The sequence below is a fragment of the Trichoplax adhaerens genome, genomic scaffold (assembly GCF_000150275.1).
Source record: "Trichoplax adhaerens TRIADscaffold_3 genomic scaffold, whole genome shotgun sequence".
Lineage (NCBI taxonomy): Eukaryota > Metazoa > Placozoa > Uniplacotomia > Trichoplacea > Trichoplacidae > Trichoplax > Trichoplax adhaerens.
In genome coordinates this window covers 3,004,288-3,026,746 of record NW_002060945.1, presented here as the reverse complement: position 1 = coordinate 3,026,746, position 22,459 = coordinate 3,004,288, and the positions used below count along the sequence as shown (strand labels likewise).

Below are 22,459 nucleotides of genomic sequence, written 5' to 3'. Positions count from 1 at the left end.
GATACCAAAATCAAATAGAGTAGAAAGAAGAAGAGAACGCTTCAAGAGCACGGAACGGTTCGAATTCTTAGATTGACGAATAGGAGATGTCTCGTGGAGATAATCTCCTATGCAATGGAGTTATTTTATTCACTGTTAGTGAGTGTAGGTTAAATGGAATGGGAAAAAGGCCGACAAGGTCACATGGGCAAAGTTTTGTGCATATCTTCTTGCCATGGTACCGTACAGTACAGTACAGTACACTGTAGTACAGTAGTGTATGGTACTGTAGAACTTGCAATCTACTGTAACAGTATAGTACTGTACAGTACTGTACTGTACTACAGTATGCAGTATAGAAATTCTTTTTTCACAACAGTACAGTACAACACGTACTGATTCTGCTCTGTAAAAAAAAGTTGTCCCTTTTGGTACTGTACTCTGAGTGGGATTCTACTGTACTGTACACTATTCGTAGAATTTTCACTGTGTCGTGCTGTCGAATTCTACAGTACACGGTAGAATTTGCACTGTACTGTACAGTAAAGTTATCCCTTTTGGGCTACCGTACTGTACTGTACAGTACTGTAGATTCAATCGAAAATCTACCATAGTACTGTACTGTATGGCATACTGTAGAGGTTAAGAGAAAAAACTATGAATGACCAGTGACCATGCGGTCTCGGACACTGTACCAGACTTACAGTACAGTGTACAGTGTACTGTACACTGTACACTTGATGGTTTTTTTTCCTCTAGTCTGGTTAACACTCACTTTTCTTTTCGCTGGAAAACATGCTGCATAATATATATAATTAATTAATTAATGTTAGTAGTACTTACTGTACGTACGTATTGTACATACTGTACTGAACTGTACTGTGCTGTATCCATGTTGTTTCTTTCCTCAACGACTGCATCGCTTTTGTGCTGTCAGTGTACTGTCATTAAGATGAACCATACTGCCGAAAGTAAACCTCACGCTGCACTGGGTGGTACGCTAACATAACAACACTACCGTGGAGGCACCTCCATGGCAACCTAATATTCCAGGGATAGTGCCACATTTGCAAAGTGCTAACAGTACAGTACTGTACAGTACTGTACAGTAAGCTTTTACAGTAACTCAATACGTGTCAGTCACTGGCTGTGACACAGGGTGTAGCCAAAGTGTGACTGCCTGAGTCGTATGAGAGATAGAAGATATCTCTATGGCCTGATACAATCCGCCGTCGAAACCATATTTAGGCACTGTACTGTACTGTACTGTACATACAGTGTACTGTACTGTATAGTACAGTAGAGTACAAGGGCGTCCGGAAAGTCTGGACACATTTGGCTTTATATGAAAAGTGTGTCTAGATTTTTGGACACTCTTTTTTCCTCGTACTAAAGCTGTTAATCTAGTTTTTGCTGATATCATTATCTAAATTCTACAGCGTACGCATGATCAAATACAGTATACACTGTACAGTACATTGATACAGTATTGTTCAAGTTTAATTGTTCAATACCGTACTGTACAATATGACAGTCATGCATTACACTGGTATTTACTGTACAGTACTGCATATGCAAAGCTATACTGTAGTTTGTTATGTTCATACAGTGAGTACGATACTGTACAGTACAGTATGATAAAACCGCAACAATAGGTACAGTACTGTACGTACAGTACATTTGAGGAGTGCAGTGGGATTTGAAGTTCTTCAAATTTGGTTATTCAAAACCAAGTTTTGAATAAAAGAGTAGCAATCACTTCATGGCGGAAAGAGTATTTAAATTGACGGTAGTTCGTCATGGAGAGACTGAAGCCAATAGTCGAGGCATCATACAAGGTTGGAACGATAGAATTAGAAAATTAACTGAAAAAGATTTCGATTTCAATTAGGCTAATTGTCTTCGTTTAATCTTGACCTTATTTATTGAAAATGTTTATCATGTTCAATCAATGAAGATATTCCTATTATAATTGTATTAATAAATTATGATTATAGATCATTACAAGAATACCTGGTCTTCTTCTAATAGTCCACAGTAATATGCACTGTACTGTGTACATCTCCATATACAGCAGCATATCATCGTGTATTCAGTATACGTAAAATTTCTCTGCGATGAGTATAGTTAATGGCCTTCTCTGTTAAGTACTCGCATTAACGCTAGTGCTAAATGCGATACTACTTTACTGTATATAATCATTTATGTACTGCTTGAAATAGGCATTATCGTATCACCGAAATGCTTGATAATAAATAAATCACAAAATTTTTAACTGATCATTTAAAGTAATACGTACCTTCGCCGTAATTCTTTTTGTTAGCCAACTAGTTGCAACTTGCACGACAATGGTGTACTGTACTGTTGCAAGGCCAAGACCCCTTATTTAATTCATTAATTACTCGTACGAGACGTATACGTATTATCGATGGAATGCTTTATCAATAATTTTTACTTCAATACGCATTGATGGATTTTTAGGGCACACAGATTGTCCGTTGTCTAATATAGGACGCCAACAAGCTGATTTACTCGGGAAAAGATTAAGTGGCTCGAAATTTACTCACTTGTTTAGCAGTGACCTGAAACGAGCCAGGCAGGTACTGTACTGTATCTGAAAATTACATAGAATATTGTTGTGCTGACTTGATCAGTATTTCTATGATACAGTATTATATTCTGATTGCATAGTTCAGGTCTGTGGCTAAATTTTCGTTTTGCAACTTTGTTGAAGTGAACTGTAAGCATAAAAGATACTGTAAAGTATACCCATATAAGTACAGTAGTGAGTGCAGCACTTTCCAATCTTCTACATACAGTAAGTTGTTATTTTACTGAAGCAAGTCATGCAAGTATTTATAGATTTATCGTTTCTATACTGCATGATAAATGATGTACAATACAATAACCACACCTGTCTAAATAACCTTGGCTGAAACTATCCTCCATAATGTATCGGTAAGACAGTCTCTGCGAAGTATACAAAAATTTTTATTAATACTGTACAGTACAGTATACTTCACATGCTATCCATTGTTATCAATGTTTCGTCCAGATGTTAGGGAATAGGGAGCCTTGTGCCCTTGTAATTACAGTATCAATAAGTTTGACAGCAGTTTTTTCCTATAAAAATTCAGTAAAGCTTAAGGAAACACAAAGATGCAGTGGGATGGAAGCATCATAATATATAAAGCTTGTATTCTGGTGACTGAAATAGATTAACGCAGTACGCCATACAAAGCTATTACTTACAGTATACATATATTTTTATGAAATTATAGTCACCTGATTAAGTGACATTTATCTTTATTATGCCACTTAAGAGTTTATTTAAAAAATAATAATGCACTATTTCCAACACACATGCGTGGCGAAAGACTATGGACGCTGTGGTTTTAGCAAATATCAGCGATGTCGAAGTAATTGAAGATAGGAGGTTAAGAGAAAGGGTACGTGAGTAATATGAAGGATTCTTAGCTTCTCTGCTAACTACATGATCATATAAATATTGCGCAGATCTCTTCTATGTACTGTAACAGATCCATCATAGGTGTTAGCAAACTTAAAGTATTTCATAAATGGTATCATTACAATTCCGTTTGTGTTAGAGATAAAAGTGCTTCTCCATCAGTAAAATCATCATTATCAAACTTAAAAAGGTTTCATCACTACTCGGAGGTACCGTAGCATTTGAATAATCATGATATTGATTATTACATTTCATATTATATCTAATACTGTACGCTCAGATGTTAGTACTGTACTACCTTGTTGCCTCTGGTAATTTCATTATGATACGGTGATTTGATCAAAGTGGCACGTTTATAATATGTCATACAGTTTAGGATGGATAAAGAAATGACTATATTCTAAGCCTTATAATATTTACTTCGAATCAGTACACTATGACAATGTAATTTAATCGTAAAATGTATTTGGGTTCTTGACAGATGTCAAATACATTCTGTCTTGAAGCAACTTACTGTACTATGGGCTGTAATGATCCAATAGTGGACATTGATGTTTACATTTCAAGTAGTGCTTCGATTGAAGTTTTTAGATGATGCTTTAAAAGGCTGTGATACGAATTCTTATAACATTTCGTTAATAGAATTATGGAGTGCACGAGGGTATAACATTCTCTGAATTACGAAAAGTTTGCAAACGGAAACATATTGGTATGGAAAATATAAAAGACGGTCCAGACGCTGAAGATACGAAGGATTTATATAGTAGGGTAGTTTCTTTTTACAATCACCTTTTTAAGGCTTTGATGGATTTTGCTACTTCAAATGAAACTTTGCTTCCGATAGTTGACTGTAAAAATGATGTTAATCATTCTGATCAAGTCATGCAAGTAAACGCAAGTATCTTAATAACCACACACGGAGGCCTTATTCGACAGATGTTACGTTATTTTAATAGTGAGCTCGGCTGTAATTTATTATATGACGATATTAGGAAGTGTTCACCAAACACTGGAGTCTCTACATTTTTAATTCGCATACGCAATCATGATTGCAAAATACTAGTTCAGCGACTAGAATTGCATAGTGAACGTCACCTCAAAGCATGATAATGGTGTTGGTGTATTTATCATGCTAGTTATCATTTGTATTCAACTTAACTACGACTTTATTACGGTTAAGTGTGTATTTACGATGCTTTTGAGCTAAACGTATAGTAAATTGCATTGCTACTTGTTAGAATAAGACAGCCAATGGTATGCGTCTTATGGGCGTACGTACTGCGTTGTACCTATATACTATTAAAATTTCGTGTACAGCGAGTCGTTGACTGAGAAGGATTGCCCTTTAAATGAATTTCTATTCGTCACAATTATAATGATCACTTGTAAAAATTATTGTTTTTAGTTCATTTGCCAGATTTGCACGTTAGACATGATTACGATTAAAATCTTTATGTGAGCTATTGAATTAATGTATATTTTGTGATTAAAGAAATTTTTAAGAATAATATTTGAGTCATTTTTTGGTGTTGTACAGTGTACAGTGGCCTGAAATATGGTATTTAAGGTTGGGGTTAGGCGAGTTAGGGTAGCAGTGGTCAGGGTTGCGGAGTAGGCACGAGAGTATCACGCGATAATGGAACAGTAAGACCTTGCTTAGAATTGCGGTAGCAGTTTTGATCAGCGTAAGCTGTAATTAAAGCAAAAACTTTTTACTTGCACAAGTGTAAAGTTCTCAATCTGACATAACTAAGATAGAGTATGTTTAGTGACGTATGGAGATATTATAAATTAGAATTGAATTCATTATTGACTAAATCTCTGAGCGTTTATAAACCGCAGATAACTAAGTACTAGATCGTCTCTATGACTAGTCTCATACAAAAACAGCCAATAACCGTATACGGTAATTAAAGTTGATTACTAAGCAAACATGAAGTTTTCTCGAACATCTCAACCAAGTTTCATATTTATAGAAATCTTTAGATGAAGATAACCTAAACGAGTTTAGATAATGACAACTCATGCAAAATATTTCAAACACGATTCTACTTGAGCTTAGTCAAAAGCAGTTAATTACTTGAATAGTATAAGCATCAATATAAAGACAAATAGCGAAAGTATAGGCCTTTAGACTATAAATACCGTTATGCAAAGCCTACTGTATGTAATTTATAGACGTTTTCACGGTCAAGCTTTGAACGTGACAACTGTATGATTTAGACCTCGGCACTTTTAACATATCACTTAGGCTGTTTTGGAAATGACGTGTTAAAAATGCTGGTCTACTGTGCACTGAGTGTACAGTAGCATACAGATTCTAAGTATACTAGTACTAGTATACTGTATCACCGGTAAAGACAAGCTAAGACGCAGCAATTCTGAGTCCTGATTTTAGTGATCATTCTCAAAGTGGACTGCTTCATTAAGATTATAAAATTGATAGTTTAGCATGAAACGCATGCATCAGATTGCGAGTACACTATATCGATAGTTGACTTAGAAATCATCAAAATCTTGTTATTTGTTTACTGCACATGGACTAAATCTTAACCGGTAATCTTTTTAATCTTTTTTTTTATGTGCTTAACATGCACAAGACAGGTCTGTCGCTTCATTGTACTGTACTGTACTGTACTACTATGGTACAATAGAGTTGAATACAGTACTGTCGGTACACTTCCGAATAGGGATGTTAATTTGACTGGACGAAAATTTAGTCGAACTGCAGTAAATCCAGACAGTAGTCAACAGTATGTGTACACGTGATAGTTGTGACGAAGTCAGTTTGAAATACAGTACAGTACAGTCCTGTAAAGTAGCATACTGTACACTGTACAGTCCAGCACAGTAAGTACTGTTTCTATGGTAGCCTACAGTACTGTACATTGTAGAGTATGTACTGTACAGTACAGTACACTATATTACACAACAGTTGAGCCACGGTACAGTACAGTACAGTAGATCGAAAGTTTTAATCCACTTTTAAATTCATGCACGGTATGACACATTTATTTCTCCGACAGGGTTGTTAGCGGACATTGTTGTTGGTAAGCAAGTTATTTATTGTCACTTCTTGTATCCTCCATTTATTTGCTTGTTTGTAATGCTGTGGTATTTATGAAAGTACTGTTGTTCTTCTCTAAGATATGTAGTTAGAGAGATTAAATGCAATTAGATTGATTTCTTTGATGGAAATGTTGAATCTTTTTCGCCAGAAATGTGCTATTCAAGAGCATACTGTGCAGTACAGTAGAGTGTACACTGCTGTTCGTCTACAAATACGTACAGTACAGTACAGTATGTACTGTACGTGCACGTTGATGATAGCATAGCGTACTGTGATTAATGTAATAAATCATTGAGAATACTTTACTGCACCATTCATGACCTAGTGGATAGCTCTACTGTACTGAAGACTTGCCTTACCGTTATACGTCACCTTGGATTAACGTTTTATTGCCAATGTCGATTGGACAGGCTGCCATTGCTGTGACTGTATTCGCTAGCATGCTTTTGAATTGTTCAACATTATGGCTTGGTGCATAGACAGTTTTCTTACTTACAGTTGGTTAGTTTAATTTAGTCTAGTTGTTCATGGCGTAAAAATAACCTTGCTAGACTGGTATAGCAGTACTACTCCGATTTGACGTTAACCTGTTATGTTATGCCTACATTTTAAGCACATCCGATTGTGTCGATGCGGCGCGAGTAGAATGTGGTAAATTCACTACAATTTGATGCTGTCTACTACGACTTTGGGATTAGTGGGTGTACCTTATGAGCCAAATAAAATTAAAATCATCACTAATTAGGGTAGTTCGACAGTAGTGCTTCATTTTTCCAATGCTATTCTAGCTTATGTAATAGAATAGACTGGGTACTGTATACTGCACGTATGCGAACACATTGATTGAATATCATATACTGTTACGAACAGTACAGTACATACGAATTGTAGGTCTTATACAATGCAATTTGCACGGAACGATAACGGCGGCTTTCCATGTACCGTACAGTATACACGTTGGTCGATTGAACAGTGTCGTTTAAGACCAAGTCTATCAAAACATAATTGACTCCAATAGCACTTTCCTGTTTTCGTTAGCCAATCCTGCATTAAAACTGTAAAATTGAGCATATTTACTTCATGTTCTGGAAAGAAAATGGGGAGAACTACGCCAATGCGCTTTTTATCGATGCTAGGAGTAGCTGAGAGATAAGCGTGCTCGAATTGTTACAGTCAATAGTACTGTAGTCATTATAAAAGATCAAATTGGCTTAACGTTCTTAAGAAGTGGAGGGAAGGGGTGATACTTGTTTCTGTCTACTTACGATCATTCTACATTTGCTTGATCAATCAATCGTTCATCTAACTATAGTAATGGATAAGTCATTTCATGTTGTAATTATGCTACATTCTTAACGGCATCCTTCGTTTTATTTATGGATGGATAAATTTATCTTCATATTCATGAATCCATTTATGATGTATGAGTAGTCAATTTCATCAAATGTTAACATAATTATGTGATAATACGCGTATTATGCTGAATCATAATTATAAGTACTGTATTGCGTACATTATCGGGTTGAAAGCTTCATGATTTGATCCTATGATACTTTTCAAAGTATTTATGCACTGATGCCGTTCACTGTCATGGTAAGACTGATAAGTGTTAAACCGTTAACTCCAAGTTGTTTAACAACGGGAAAGTGCGATGTGTTGGCATGATCGATTATTATGGTCGTGTGCTTTGCTATGCAGTATTTGCCTTTGCGATATTTTACTGTATTTTGGTTAATAAGCACTCTTGTATGGCTAGTTGAAACGCTACGCAGGTGCATTCCCTGATAGCACTTTAGTGAAAAATGGCATTTAAAGTGGTTGTGTTTGCAAGGTTTAGTTTAGTGCATACTCAGTTGTATAAAAAAAGTTGGACAACGTCGAAACTTAGTTAGTAAACTCTCATTTTAGTTGAATTAATTAGAAACTATTTATCTGATAATTAATTAATGGTACAAATGTGGGACACATAAAGTGAAGCTTGGTCTATGAAGTTAAAAGGAAGCAGTAACACTTTGAAGATCTGAAGAATCTTTTTGATAAGGCCTATCACTTTTTTGATTCACCATGATTAAGATTGATGATAGCTTGCGGTAGTTGCGTGATACGGCGATAAGTACAAACTGAAACTGGAAAAAATCGCTACATTTCGACATCACTCCTATCAAAAACTGACGGACCATGCAAGAGTCGATAAAATTATTGCTAATATAATTGAACAAATATGAAAATTCGACAGCGTCGATGCCCATCATGTGTCCTATGTGACGTACGCTTATACTATCTGTATTGGATATCCATGGCACTCCGGAAGTGCTGATTTGGTTGGCTACAGCGAGAGCCACTGGTTGGTTGTCGGCAAGCTTTCGATAAGTACAGTACAGTACAGTACGGTACGGTACGGTACGGTACACTTACACGTACAACAACTTAGCGGACGACAGCACTGTACCCTACTGTAGTTGTTCCTCGTTGTCTCTGATCGTACGTACTGTACAGAATGACACTACCCAGTTGCACGTCAGCGGTAATCGCAGTGAGTGGTGTCACCTGACGATTTGATACTGTACTGTACTGTTTTACAGAACCCCCCCCCCCCCGCAGAAAGCAACCCACTTTCGCCACATTTTAGACTTGAATTTGTACTATTGTAGATTTGTTAGAGTAGGATCGTAAAATCCAGTACATAAAATTGTTCTTTGAAGAGAAAAGTGTCGGAATCAAATCCATTTTACAAATGCCGTTTTAGTGGCGATCATGATCTGCTTTTAGAGCGGTGAATTTAGTACTCTCGCCTGTTGCAATTCATTTCTGGCTGGCGGCACTCAATCGCTAAATTGATCGCTCCGATCGGGGACAAGTGACTAACGGATATTGGGTAATGGGGATGTCTGCACTAAGTGGGTATTATACTAATAAGTATATCACAGCACCTACAGTCCCATAATTGTAGCTTGTCTGAAGGAAATATGTCGCCAATAGCGCATACATTTGGTGTTTTTTTTCTTTTTGGGGGGATATTCTAAAACGTTTCGTAATACATAAAAGGGTACGCTAGTAGCAGATGCTAATGGTGTCTTTCGATAGAATGTTCTATTAATATAGTAGAGATGTTACAGTGTACTTACTACTTGGTTATGCGATAAACCATGTACAGTATCAAGCACTATAGTACAGTTCTATAAAATGGATCATTTCCTTATAAAAAGACTGATTCTTTCACTGTAGTCATTCTGACTTTAGTACTTCGTCGCTTAAGCTTAATTTGACTTTTTGGGTTTTTTCATCTTGCGTAGATTGATCCTCTGTATATAATCTACTCGATTGTATATAACTACTTTAAATACATACGTTATGAGCTCCGGTAAAACAGCTGTAACAAATCGGAACGGCCCGCCGCAAAGTGGCAAAACAAGCGTTGGCAGTGCACCCAAGGTATGCTTACAAATTCTGAGAATTGCAGCGATTTTTATTAGTTGTAATTGCATTACGTATTCTCTGATAGTTATTGACTTATTGATGATTGAATAGTATCGACACTGATTTTTTATTCTTGGGCATCTTCCTGTTTTACCAAATTAAATTGACGTGATTCTGATGCAGTACTTTATTAATGATGTTATTTGTAACTTATACAGCGTGTCAAATTAATAATTTCCTTACCGTAAGCATTTTCCAACCTCTGTCTGTACTTGTACATGTAACGTGTAACAGCGATGTCAATTAAATCGAGTGATTTCCTTGATACCATTTGTTATACTTAACTATTTATAGTATGCTAATACTGTCAAGCGTATGCCGTATGATACATACATAATTTTAACGTTATAAATTTTGTGGATTTGAAGAAAATCTTTCGTAACCCTGATAAAATTGTTCGTTTAATCTGGTATTGCTGACCTTCTCATCATTAGTATCAATTTGGTTATGTCTAGTTAGCGTAGACATTATGTCGTTTAATAGTTAAGAAGGTATAATTAATTGATCATGCTATGGTTTAAAAGAAATTGTACTGTAATGTAAAGATGAATCTGATTGACAGTGAAACATTTAACATTTATTACTACTTAGGCTAGCTAGTTTCATATTAAATTGCTTATTAAGCTAGTTTATCGATAAAATACTACAACCCGTTACTACTGCAATGAAATGGCCTACTTTATAAATACACGTATTGATAATAACTGATACCGTTGGATTGATTTTTGGTCATGTAGTTAAAAAATTAGTTTACAATACTGTATTAGTATTCATTAGAACGTTTGACATTGGATAAGTTTAAGCTATAACTGTAGTTTGAATGCATTTTTGTAGCATAGACTATTTTGGTATAACAACCTAAAATAAAATCTTTACTGAGCATAAATAGTGAAGTTAAAAACTCAAGCGAAAGATATAAAACGTTAACTAGATCGGCATTTCTTTCAATGCTATTGTTGACATACACTACTTGCAAGTAGGATCCTAAAAGTGAGTCGTTTTTGGCCTTAGAGTGATATACGGTATACATGCATTGATAATGATCGGGAAAAATTGGAAGAGATATTATAGTTATATTGTATTGATATGAACTGAGATTTTTTTAGTAAATGCTGACAATACCAAGTTATCGATTATTTTCTAACTGTTGTGATAATAAAAGTCTTTTTTAATTCAACTTTTGTATTTATAGGTAACAGCAGAATTGATACGCTTGCAGCAGCTGAATAGTGCAAGCACGGATGATATCGATAAACAGCGAAGAATTGAAAAGGTATTCTTATGAAAAACGATTTCTGGTCTTATTTCGAACATAATAACTAGTTTCGATGGATCGTAAAAACTAGGAATACATTAACTGCAGAATTCACTAGGTCATAGCGCTACTTTAGATTAATTGTTTAGAACGGCAGCTAATTTTTCTTGTGGCATACAGGTGATGGCGTTTACAAGTAGATCGGAAGACGCTGTGGCCATGGCTATGCATGATTGCGACTTTGATGAAAATAAAGCAATAAATCTTTTACTCGATCCTGATAAATTCGGCGTATGTAACAATTACAAGTATTTAATCCTCACGATAGCATAGTGCTGTGGTAGCTCCTTTAAAACGTTAAAAGTGATAAAAAATGTTCTATCCTAATCTTAATAACAGGAATGGGAAACCTCTGGAAAAAAGAAAAAGAAAGGCCAAGCGAATAATGAAATAAATCAGATTTCGAATAAAGATCAAGATGATAATCGACCGAAGCCTGGTCGAACAAACAAAAGATATGATCGTCGTAAGTAGTAATGATCTTTTATTACCGAACGAATAGCGGCAAAAAAAGATGACTATTTAAAATTCGATTAGGGCGCACTGGTAAAACAGATAACAATACAGAACAGAATGACAATCATGAGAAATTACAAAATAAAACGAACGATGTTCGAAGTGCCGGACGCGGACGAGGAAGAGGCGGTCGCGGTGCCGTCCAATTTCAAAGCCGTCGTAACGATAATAATAAATGTAATTATGTATTGCTGTTTATTAATTTAATAGTTAGTATTGTAATACCATTAATGGGTAATTACCTTAAAAAACAAGTGAGTTAAGTGAGTTTCCTGCATCATTACAAGCTTACAACACATTTACGCTTAATGTTTTAATATTGCAGTTGCGCAAACCAAGCAAAATAAAAGACCTCCTACTTCATCTTCCAATAGAGATCAACAGCCTACTTCGTATGTTATCTTAGTTTTTTTTTAAAATAATTAACTGACATTGAATCAAATGATGCAATTGAGCAAATCCAACGCCTAGCATTTTTGCTATGAAGATACACGAGTTAACTACTGATGAAATTATACCTATATAATGATATGCTTTCCGAACGAAAAGTAGTGTATAGCTAAAAATATTAATACATAAAATTAATTTATGCGCTTCTAGCCAATCTGAACGGCAACAGACAAAGTCTATCGATACAGATATCGGAAATAGATCGGAGCCTGTTAAAGAGAGTAAGACATCGATACACACTGCAACAAACGATCGAAGAGGTTTGTTTGATAACTTATATGAAAAACACTGCTTAAGTGAGCTATTTGTTGACATACGATGTATCGAAAATTTTTGATTAGTGCGGAATGTGCCAACTAAACCTCAAACTAGTACTTGGTCAAAAACTGAAAATCTTGCTAATAAACTGAAATCCAGCAATCGAACAAAGGAATTGACACAACAGCGTAAAGACGATGCCTCTGTTCCTGTATCTGATAACTTTCAGAATGTTTCAAAGAATACTAATTTGCAAGAGGATTTATGGAATACGAATAGCTCGTCTACTGATAATGGTATCTATTTACTTATTTACTATAGTGATACTATCTTCCGAAATACCACCATGTCATGAAATGCTACTTTTTTTTGTATTATTAAACTTAAGATCGTTATCGTGTACCCCCCGGTATGGAAAGTCAATGGCCTGCAGAGAGTTCTGGTAAATGGGATTACGAAAATGGGGTAAATATTCGTATTTGCAATCAATTTATTAACGAACCGTGTCGTTTTGGCCCATACAAGCATCAGCTTGAAATAATGCTATGATTTCATTTTCTAGAGTGATAATAAGACAGATGGACCTAGTGTGTTATCAGATTTACCGGATTTAAGTAACGATAAGTAATGCTGCTTTCTGTCTAATCATCTAATTTTGCCTAGATGGAGCATACTAAGAAAATTTATTCTATTACAGAAGTCTAGATCTTGCTGCTTTAGCAAAAGTGTCACAACAGGTACAAAAAGAATTACCTTCAGTTAAATCTGATGATCTTACTATTCCAAGCGCATCGTCGGTTCCTCAGCCTTTGGCTGCAATCTCGTCGCCATCTAAGAAGCAGTATTTAGAAGGAAATGATAACGAAAAAGGAATGCAAGCTAATTCTCATAGATCATATGATCACACTAAACAACAAAGACATTCAAATTCAAAACCAATAAGATCTAAGCGATCTCAAAAAGTTGAGGTATTTTTTATGAACAACAGTGATTATTCGTAGTAATACTGAATTAACATGTAAAGGTGACATTACGTTGATATGATTTATATAGTTACCATCAAAACCTGTTGAAATGCCTCATAATGTTGTGGAATCATTAAGCTTACAGGTACATGTGAAAGATTACATCTTAGTGGTGCAATTTTAATTATAAACATGTTCTGGTTTTCGTTTTCTATACAATGTAGTTTGGAAACTTAGAATTTGGTTTCGGATCCGCTAGTCCTGAAGTGGTACATGTTTTCTGTTTGTTATTCATTACGTTAAGTGTTTGAAAAAATGCTTAAATTAAATTTTATTTTAGGATGCTACAACGAAACTATTGCAATCGGGAGTCCCAAAGTAATGATTATAATAGTGTTTATTAAAATATAATCGTATGACTTATTGTTGTTGATGTCTGTGATTAGTGAATCGATGTCTCCAAGTGCGACCACCACCGTTGCTCCAGGACCGGTTGAAAGACCTACTAATAGGAATAAATCTTCAGCTTCTTCACCAATTACTGCACCTATTGGTTCAGTTGATCAATCTGGAAGGCAATTTCAAGTGTCAACTGTTGATAAACCGCAGAAGGTAATCATACTCGTTAAAGGATATGTTATGTAAGTGCAAATAATGTAGTATAATGTAATCGCGATGTCTAACTTTCGATGATATTACTAAGGAAACAACACCACAAGTGAATAGTGAACAAAATTTGCAGGCACCGGAACCAACTGTAATTATATAATTTTATAATCGCTAAATTAAATGGATAATAGCCATGTTTGTGAAGTTAAATCATTCTCAATCTATTAGCCTGCTGCAGTAGCTGGGGATGTTTCTAAATCGAATAGTGCCGCTTCTATACCAATATCGGTTACTTCGTCTTTAGCTGCGAGTACTCAAAGTACTGTTGCTGCCTCTATTACTACGGCCAATGTAAATTCTGCAAATACTCCATTTAACAATGTAGTTAATCCAACGTCTGTGAATAATCCAAACTACAAAAATATTAGTACACCTGCGACTGGTAATTTGTAACTTGATTGATTTTTTAATTACAATAGTAACTTTTTTGTTATGTCGTAAGATTTTATTTATTGCACTTCTCTAATTGCTATAAAATATAACATTAGGTACCAAAAACGTCTCAACAACAGTCCCATATTATTTTAGTGCAGCTCCTGGAATGCTACCGGGAACCTACCCCGCGGTATAGCCTATATATGTATTCATTAAATACTCTACAAGCTATTGTTCTAATTTACTTAATTACCTTATTCTCGTATGAAAAATTCATTGTTTTCTTAACGTGTACGATTATTACATACGAATAGAATTTTGGATACGGATATGAAGATATGTCCATGATGTCACAGAGGATGGGTCCTTTTGTTAGTATTTTTAAGCAATATTACCTTTTTAGTGGTTTTCATGAATGATCCTTTTCCTATTAGCGATATACATATATAGCTTTCACAGCTCACTTAGTATCTCGTAAATTACTACTTCTTTCTTTAGCCTCACCTTTATTATGATCTACAATTTCAACAATACGGTATGCGGCCAGACGCTATGGGCAATACCGCTGGTAATTATTCTAGTGGTAACGAATCTGGTAATAAATATGGTAGAGTCGATACTTCATCGCCGGTTTCATCGTCAATTTCTCAAGCTCAGCAGCAAGGTTCTAGGATTTAGTTGATTTATCGAAGCTAACGCTTATCTCAATACTATTAGCTTGTAAGATTAGTTGACTTATTTATTGTGAATACAGGAGGACCACATCATGCTGCCTCTGCTGCACAACAACCTCCTTATGTTAATCCAGCGATGACGCAGGGATTTTTTCCGAATGTATACTATCCAAGTGTAATGCCTGGCTCATTCCATACTTACGCTCCGGTATATGGGGTATGTTTTGTGAGTTGTAGATTTGATTAGATAATTGTCGTTAAATAGTTCCCTTGTGTTTAATGCAGATGCCATCGAAATCTCATGGCGGAAACATGTATCTAGGTAATAATACTTTCAGCGGTCAGCAAGGTACTTGAATTTAATTCTCATTAGCCTCTTGGGGTTGTTAATTATTTGCTGTAGGAAGATTTGTAAATTTTTTATGTATGCTGTTAGGGTATGATGAAGGTAACGCACATAACGATTTTCAAGCAAAGAACGGTTTTGCCGGTTCAAATCCTCAGGCTCAAAATAAATCGAACTCTAATAGCGGTTAGAGTTAAATGAATGCGTTAAAAATTTTCTATTCTCCTTAAAATGATTTATTTATGTGGAAAGCGAAACTCATTTGAGATCTTCGTCTTATTGGTTTAGGTTCTGATATTGCGAGTCAAAGTTATAAAGTACAGCAGGTGCGGACATATTACATACCCACATAAGTCTTTATGACAATATGTTCAATCCATTTTGATACCGTATTCGTAATGCTTCTGATTATTATATCATATAGAATCAATACGATAAATTTGGTACTACGCCAGCACAGTTAAATATGCCTCTTGCTCATGGAGCACATGCTGCGGCTGTGCCAGCCGGTTATGTTCAACAATTTATGGTACCGCATGTATCGCAACAACCTCATCCAATTGAAGCATCTCAACAACAAAACCAACAACATAATCAATCAAACAAACAGTCTTCTAAACCGGGATCGAGTAATTTTCAGTATTGGAATACGGGAGCAAATCAGGCGTAGATCTGCAAATAAAAATTTTTTCGCTGTTATTTACTCAGATCGAGCTCCAGATTACTGTAATAATCACTAAATTGATATCCACTGTATGTTTTTTCGTAAATCGTTCCTATCGCTGTATTTTATTTTCGGTAGCTGTTATTGTTTAAACAGCTTTGTAAAAATGGCGTTGGCTACATTCGAGAATTGTGCTTGATGGTACTAACTATGAATATATATCCAAGCACTTACGGACATAATAAAATAAACAGCTTGATGCTGAGGCTTATGACGTAAGCACGTGTTGAAACTATTGATATTGACTACCATAATGTGTGTGTTTAAATTTTGTTCGAGTTGGTTGGCCCATTTATATGCACACGTAAAAGTCGTTGTTACGATACGAGTCTTTCGTGGTTATACAGCACACTAGATAAATAGTCTAGTTCATTGGGATTTAATGACAGCTACGCGTTCGCAATACAGCATTGGTGGTGTTTAATAGGGAATTCGAATTTGTTTATGCAGTTGGGTTAGACTTTAGATACAAATTTTGTTGACGTTGTCACCAAAAAATTGATTACATTAATCGTATGCGCGTGCCGTCTAAAGTTGCAAATATACGACCTCCTGCGTAGAGACTATGCAAAATTCTTGATATACGTTATATATAACATCAGGTCTATAGGTTTTGGTAAAGCGTAGTCAAATTGAATTCGTAATTTTGGTACAAAGTTCTTGCCGGTATGTACGTCGAGTCATACCGACAGTGTACATATAAGGTACTCAATAGCAAACTGTTGGAAGTGTACGTATGAAGATTAAGATAGTAGAAATGGTATCCTATTAGATTAGGCCTTGATGGCGATAAATCTGCTATAGTTGGCTACAATTTATTAAATTTTCTTAAAATCAAATATGCAATCCGCAAGACGAGAAGTCGTTCATTGCGGTTACTTAAAAAAGGCTCCATTGGAAAATAAATCATCTCTATTATGGCGAAATCGCTGGTTCGTTTTATTAGATTCAGAGCGTGTAATGGCGGATGGGTCAAAACTAGTGCGATTGGAGTATTACAAAGATAAAGATGCCTGGACAAATGGAAAAGAGTATGCAGGTAAAATTGTATCAAGTGGGTCACTTTGCTACTATTCATGTTCATTTAATAATTGTAGGCTTTATAGCCAATAAATAGAGTAAAATAAAAAGCTTTAAAAGATTATATCAAGTTACCGAACGTGTTTGGGCTTTTTAATTGTGGGAGTTGTTCTAATAGCTATCGAAGCTGTAAATATTTTATTGCAAGCCGTACATTGCATAGACATACTTACAATAAATTTATCGGTACTTATATACATTACGTGAATATTTATACATGTACATACATTATGAGATGATCTAGATAAGTAGGGGTAGTAAATAGGGCAATAATTAATTTATTTGACTTACCGAGTACTTAAAGATTACAATCATAATGCTTAGCGATATCATTCTTGATTTGAAGTAACTATCGCTACGACTAAATTGTTTTACTCGATCATTTATAAATGAACTATTCTATCTGATTTTTTTGTTACTCTTTCTGAAGTATTAGTCATTATTCTTTTGCCTCATCCTTAGCCTTTGACAGGTGATTAGTGATGCAATATAGGTAGATATAAGTAGCCACTTCACTGTAAATTTTATAAGAGATGATTAACATAACTGCCGCATGTTTAGTTCTACAGTAGTACCTTTATATAATATGATTTAGTCACTATCTTTTTCATACAGTTATATTAGTCTTTTGATAAAGATTGATGATGAACTTGGTGCAACTAACCGCCTATACTATACTATTTTATTATTAGAGCTCATAAATATTCTCTATGATCCCTGTCCATATCTCTTTGTCGGTATATCAGTCCTATACATCCTTGCACCATTGAGATAAAGCTATTAGCTCTTGCCTCTAACATAGAGTGTACAGACTTTGAAAACCATGAGAAGATACATATTGTACTTTGCTTACCTAGAAATATTTTTCTTCAGCTGATCTGTATACTTTGGCAAGAATTAAATACCAGCGAAAATTTTTAATCAGATGTTTGAACCAGTGTAATATTAAGAAGAAGCTTAGAAAAATCGCCTGTAGTTTTAAACTGCTATGAATAGTTCATATCGTTGTCGCCATACCATAGCCTCTTTTAACATGCGCCCAGTTGTCGGTATTCATGTACCCGCGTACACGTAATTTCTATCAATCAAGTAAGCGATGAACTCAAGTTTGGTCATGTCAAATTTTTTGACACAGCATCAATCCAAATATTTTTAAGTTAATCGATGCATAGATAGGAGGAAATATTGCTTCTTTTCGAATTTTACTATACACTTATTTTGCTGTATTTTTTACTATATTCTTACAATTATTGATTTATAGGCATTATTCATTTCGATACGATCAAATCAATTTCACCTGGTAAACGACGTAAAGGAGACTTGCATGTTATGGAATTATTGACCAATGATAGGAAATATTTATTGGGTACACGCGATTTAGATCATTACCGTGAATGGATGACGAAATTGAATAACTTATTAATGGTTAGTAAGCAGTAATTGCATTAGCGGTCAAATTATACGCGTACTAATTATTACGGTACGTGTCTTTTTGTATTATCACAGTATAACAACTATTAGAATTGATATAGTAAAGTGTAAATTCCATTATTGATCTAGAATACGGTACTTATTGGAATATTACTAGACATGATTTTAATTACAAATACTGTAGTATTAGTGAGGGAACGTAGTTACTGCAGTGTCGTTAAAAGTTTAGAGATTAAATATGCTAATGTTATATCTTGTTTTATAGTTGCTTTCTTTGTTCAATAAAATCGATTTTTGAGTTATTTCCATCTTTGAGATAGTTTCAATGGTGTAATTCGCAGCTGTATTACTCCATGCCACTTCTGATGAATATTAATTTATTTTTGGCATAAGTCGATAAATTAATATTAATCTAAGGCAAATGATTCAAAAATTATAAACGTCCAGTTCAATTTGAAGTTTTTAAGGATTTTGATATGTCATCTCCAGTATTTAAGTCAGCATGGATCATTGTTTGATTCAAATCGAATAATTTCCCCTGGAATACTGCCGGCATGATATTTCGACGCTTTATGACAGCTAGTTATTTTGTGGATAATCATAATAGCTTCTTATAATTCTAATCTTGTAATTTTAATTACGCAAGACTATATTAATATCATGTAAGAATAGTTTACTAGTTGATGAAGAGAATGAATAGCGCTAAATTCGATTTGACAGTCCTACATGACTCTTAATAACTACTGCCTTTCTATCTCTTCACCTGGAAGTAATGAACCCTAAAGTGCTCAGGCTGATGAAATTAGCATAGTTTAATATATATCTGTATGTAGAATTCGCAATTTATTTTAATAATGTTAATTCTGATTTGATTTTAATATTTAAATAGGATTTGAGGATGGGAGGATTTCAACAGCGTTATAATGTCTCAGCTACAACAAGACATATTACCGGTAGTGGAGGACTTAGCAGTTCTGGTATGATATTTTTTATTATTAAAAACGGACGAATTTCGTCATAATTTAGTTAAATCCTATACTAATGGTAATTTACTTAAGCAATCGGCGTATAATTTACGTTATCAGAGAAAAGAAAATTATTAGGTTTTTGTATGCAGTTGTAGTACGGTATCGGATCTTATTCAGTCGATTAAGAAGAGTACTTTAGTACCGATAAGACTTGAAAAGCCCCCTTAACATAATAGGAGTAATGCTCGTGAAGCCAATCATTGGAGTTCATGTTTACGTAAATGTATAGTAAATTATGAATAGCACTACAATAGTAAAGCTTGGCTTAACTATATCAATGATGACATTATCAATATGCTTAAAAAAGTACTCTTATAGCCAATCCTATAAATTCAAGTTCATGTTGATATTCTGTAGCTAATCCGTCGAAAGCTGTTGATGATTTATTGGCTTCAACACCTGACCAGCAATTAGCTGGAGTGGTACCGTTGAGGCCTACACGTGCATCGAGATACATGAAAAATTCTGATGATAGGCGCTCAGGACGTAGAAAAAGTTGGACAACATCCATTTGGTCGTCCATTTCCAAGAAGTTTTCTTCGTCATCTTCTACAAGCCCCAATGCTAAAAATTATGATTGTCAAAACTTTGACTTTCTTAATCCAGTGAATGAGTAAGTTCAGACAGCATCAAATATTTTGTAAATAATGTGCAAAACGTTATGACTAATTAATTATCACAAATTAGCCGTTTGCAGTATAAAGTAAGCTAATATAGTATCACTGATCAACTACAAGTGATTAAATATAACACTATGAGATATTTCGAAAGTAATGCAAAATAATCAATCATCTTATTTTTATACTGTACTGTATTTACGATTTAGTTATTTATGAGTTTTTTAATTTCGGGAATATTTTGCAAGTTATGGAAAATAATCTACTGTGTCATGCTATACTTACGTAAGATTATATAGAATATTATATTATACTTTACATCATGCAAAATTATAAATCAGCCATTTAGGGGTTTTAAATTACTTTGAGCACATATATACTACATATACGTGTACTGTATGTTAAAATATTACTAAAAACGATGATCTATTGGAGGGTGTATCGTGTAAGTGTATAGTTACAATGACTGACATTAATGTTTTGATAGAGAGTGGTATTTTATAGTTCTTTCTTTACTGATATTCTAAAATAATTACTATATTCAGACTTCAATTACGGATTAAAAATAATTTTATCTTGTTATGATCTATTATAATTTAGTTGTGTATTCGACGATGACGCCAATCATAATAAGTTACCAGAAGAAAGGACTCGCGTAAACAGTTCGTGTAAAATAACACCCGGATCGCCAGCTAATGCCAGCCCGAAACTGACCAGTTCTCAAGATTCTCTAAGGATACAATCCGAAAATAAAAAGTATGTTAGTCGATTTGCAACAAACTCATCTTCACCGGCAGATAATCGGGTAAGCTATTCCGTCATTACTACTGAGAGTAAATGTATTTTGCACTTGCAGGTAAACTTTGGCTTATGTGATATTTGCTATACCAGCATCTAATTGATATTGCTTGTGCGGTTATTTCAGCATCTCTCCGGCAGCTAGCTACATTACAATATAGCTGTAGAATTATAAAGCATAATACTGATTCGGAATAACAATAAATTAAATACATCTTTCACAACAATAACATTTGTAGTAAAGGACTAAAAGTACTTAAAATTTTAATGTTCCGGTGGCTGCAATTTTTATTGTAAATAGAAATATCCGTATCACTTAACTCCACAAATGGCGTCTCGACAGGCATCAGAAGATCTCTCTTTTTGGGCATTGAAAAGAGCATCTAGTACGTTATAATTTTATCTTATTCGTTGCTTAAGCATCTTATTAACTCAGCCATTAATGCGAATTTAGCGAATTCTTTTCTTATTCTAACTTTTATACTTTAATCTATTATTGTATTGAGATATTGCTGCTTATAGTAATGATTAGTTTGAATAACATAATGTATCTCTAAACCAATGATATCTGATCTAATCACCATCAATTTACATTCCCCATCCAGTTCTATTCCTGCTATGCTCTATAGTATTATGCATAATAAACAAGTCGTTCAGTTTTTCTACAGAATAGTAACTTGATGAATTGAAGTAGGAATGACATGCTGGAATACATAATGTACTTTTCTGTATGATTGATAATTTTCTCTGGTGTAATGGGTCGTTAACGTACGGTATTGAGTAATTTATCTCATTTTCTAAGTGATTTTGATTTACACAAGTAGAATTTTTTTTACGTGTCAGTATTACATATAAGTAAACATAAAAGAAAGGGACTAATTTTCAATCAAATTCTTTAAAGTGACTCTGTTTTCAATCTATTTTCTGAATTAATAATCAGTTAGAAGATCTTCTGAACCTTATTCGCGTAATAATGAAGATGAAATAGGTAAGATTATTAAATGATTCTTACTAGCATGTAAATCTGTAATGGTTAAATTTAGTATTTTCTCTAACATATGCTAAACTATAGAAATAGTAACAACATTTTATAAGAATACTTTACGCAATATTCATATTTGTGGTATACTCAAAGTCTAGCGTAAATTTTTCAATCGGATTTATACTGCTACCTTATACTATCACAGCGAACGACGAAGATAATCGGAACGAAATGCA

At 34.5% G+C, this 22,459-nt stretch overlaps 2 protein-coding genes across 2 annotated transcripts in view; both read left to right on the top strand.

Annotated features, from left to right (window-relative positions):
- Nucleotides 1–1,741: 1,741 nt before the first annotated feature.
- TRIADDRAFT_54326 (uncharacterized protein) lies at nt 1,742–4,555 on the top strand (the record flags this gene model as incomplete). The annotated part of the gene is made up of 5 exons (XM_002110870.1): nt 1,742–1,817; nt 2,461–2,579; nt 3,357–3,428; nt 4,091–4,216; nt 4,247–4,555. The coding sequence occupies 5 exons, from the start codon at nt 1,742–1,744 to the stop codon at nt 4,553–4,555; spliced, it is 702 nt and encodes a 233-aa protein (XP_002110906.1).
- Nucleotides 4,556–17,127: 12,572 nt separating this feature from the next.
- The window catches only part of TRIADDRAFT_54324 (uncharacterized protein), a gene marked incomplete at both ends in the record, with an annotated part of 6,192 nt that continues 860 nt past the window's right edge, over nt 17,128–22,459 (top strand). The window contains 7 exons of the mRNA XM_002110869.1: nt 17,128–17,326; nt 18,629–18,792; nt 19,688–19,775; nt 20,184–20,439; nt 21,044–21,299; nt 21,543–21,627; nt 22,182–22,229. Of these exons, the coding sequence (XP_002110905.1) occupies nt 17,128–17,326; nt 18,629–18,792; nt 19,688–19,775; nt 20,184–20,439; nt 21,044–21,299; nt 21,543–21,627; nt 22,182–22,229 (1,096 nt within the window). The remainder of the gene's footprint in view (nt 17,327–18,628; nt 18,793–19,687; nt 19,776–20,183; nt 20,440–21,043; nt 21,300–21,542; nt 21,628–22,181; nt 22,230–22,459) is intronic.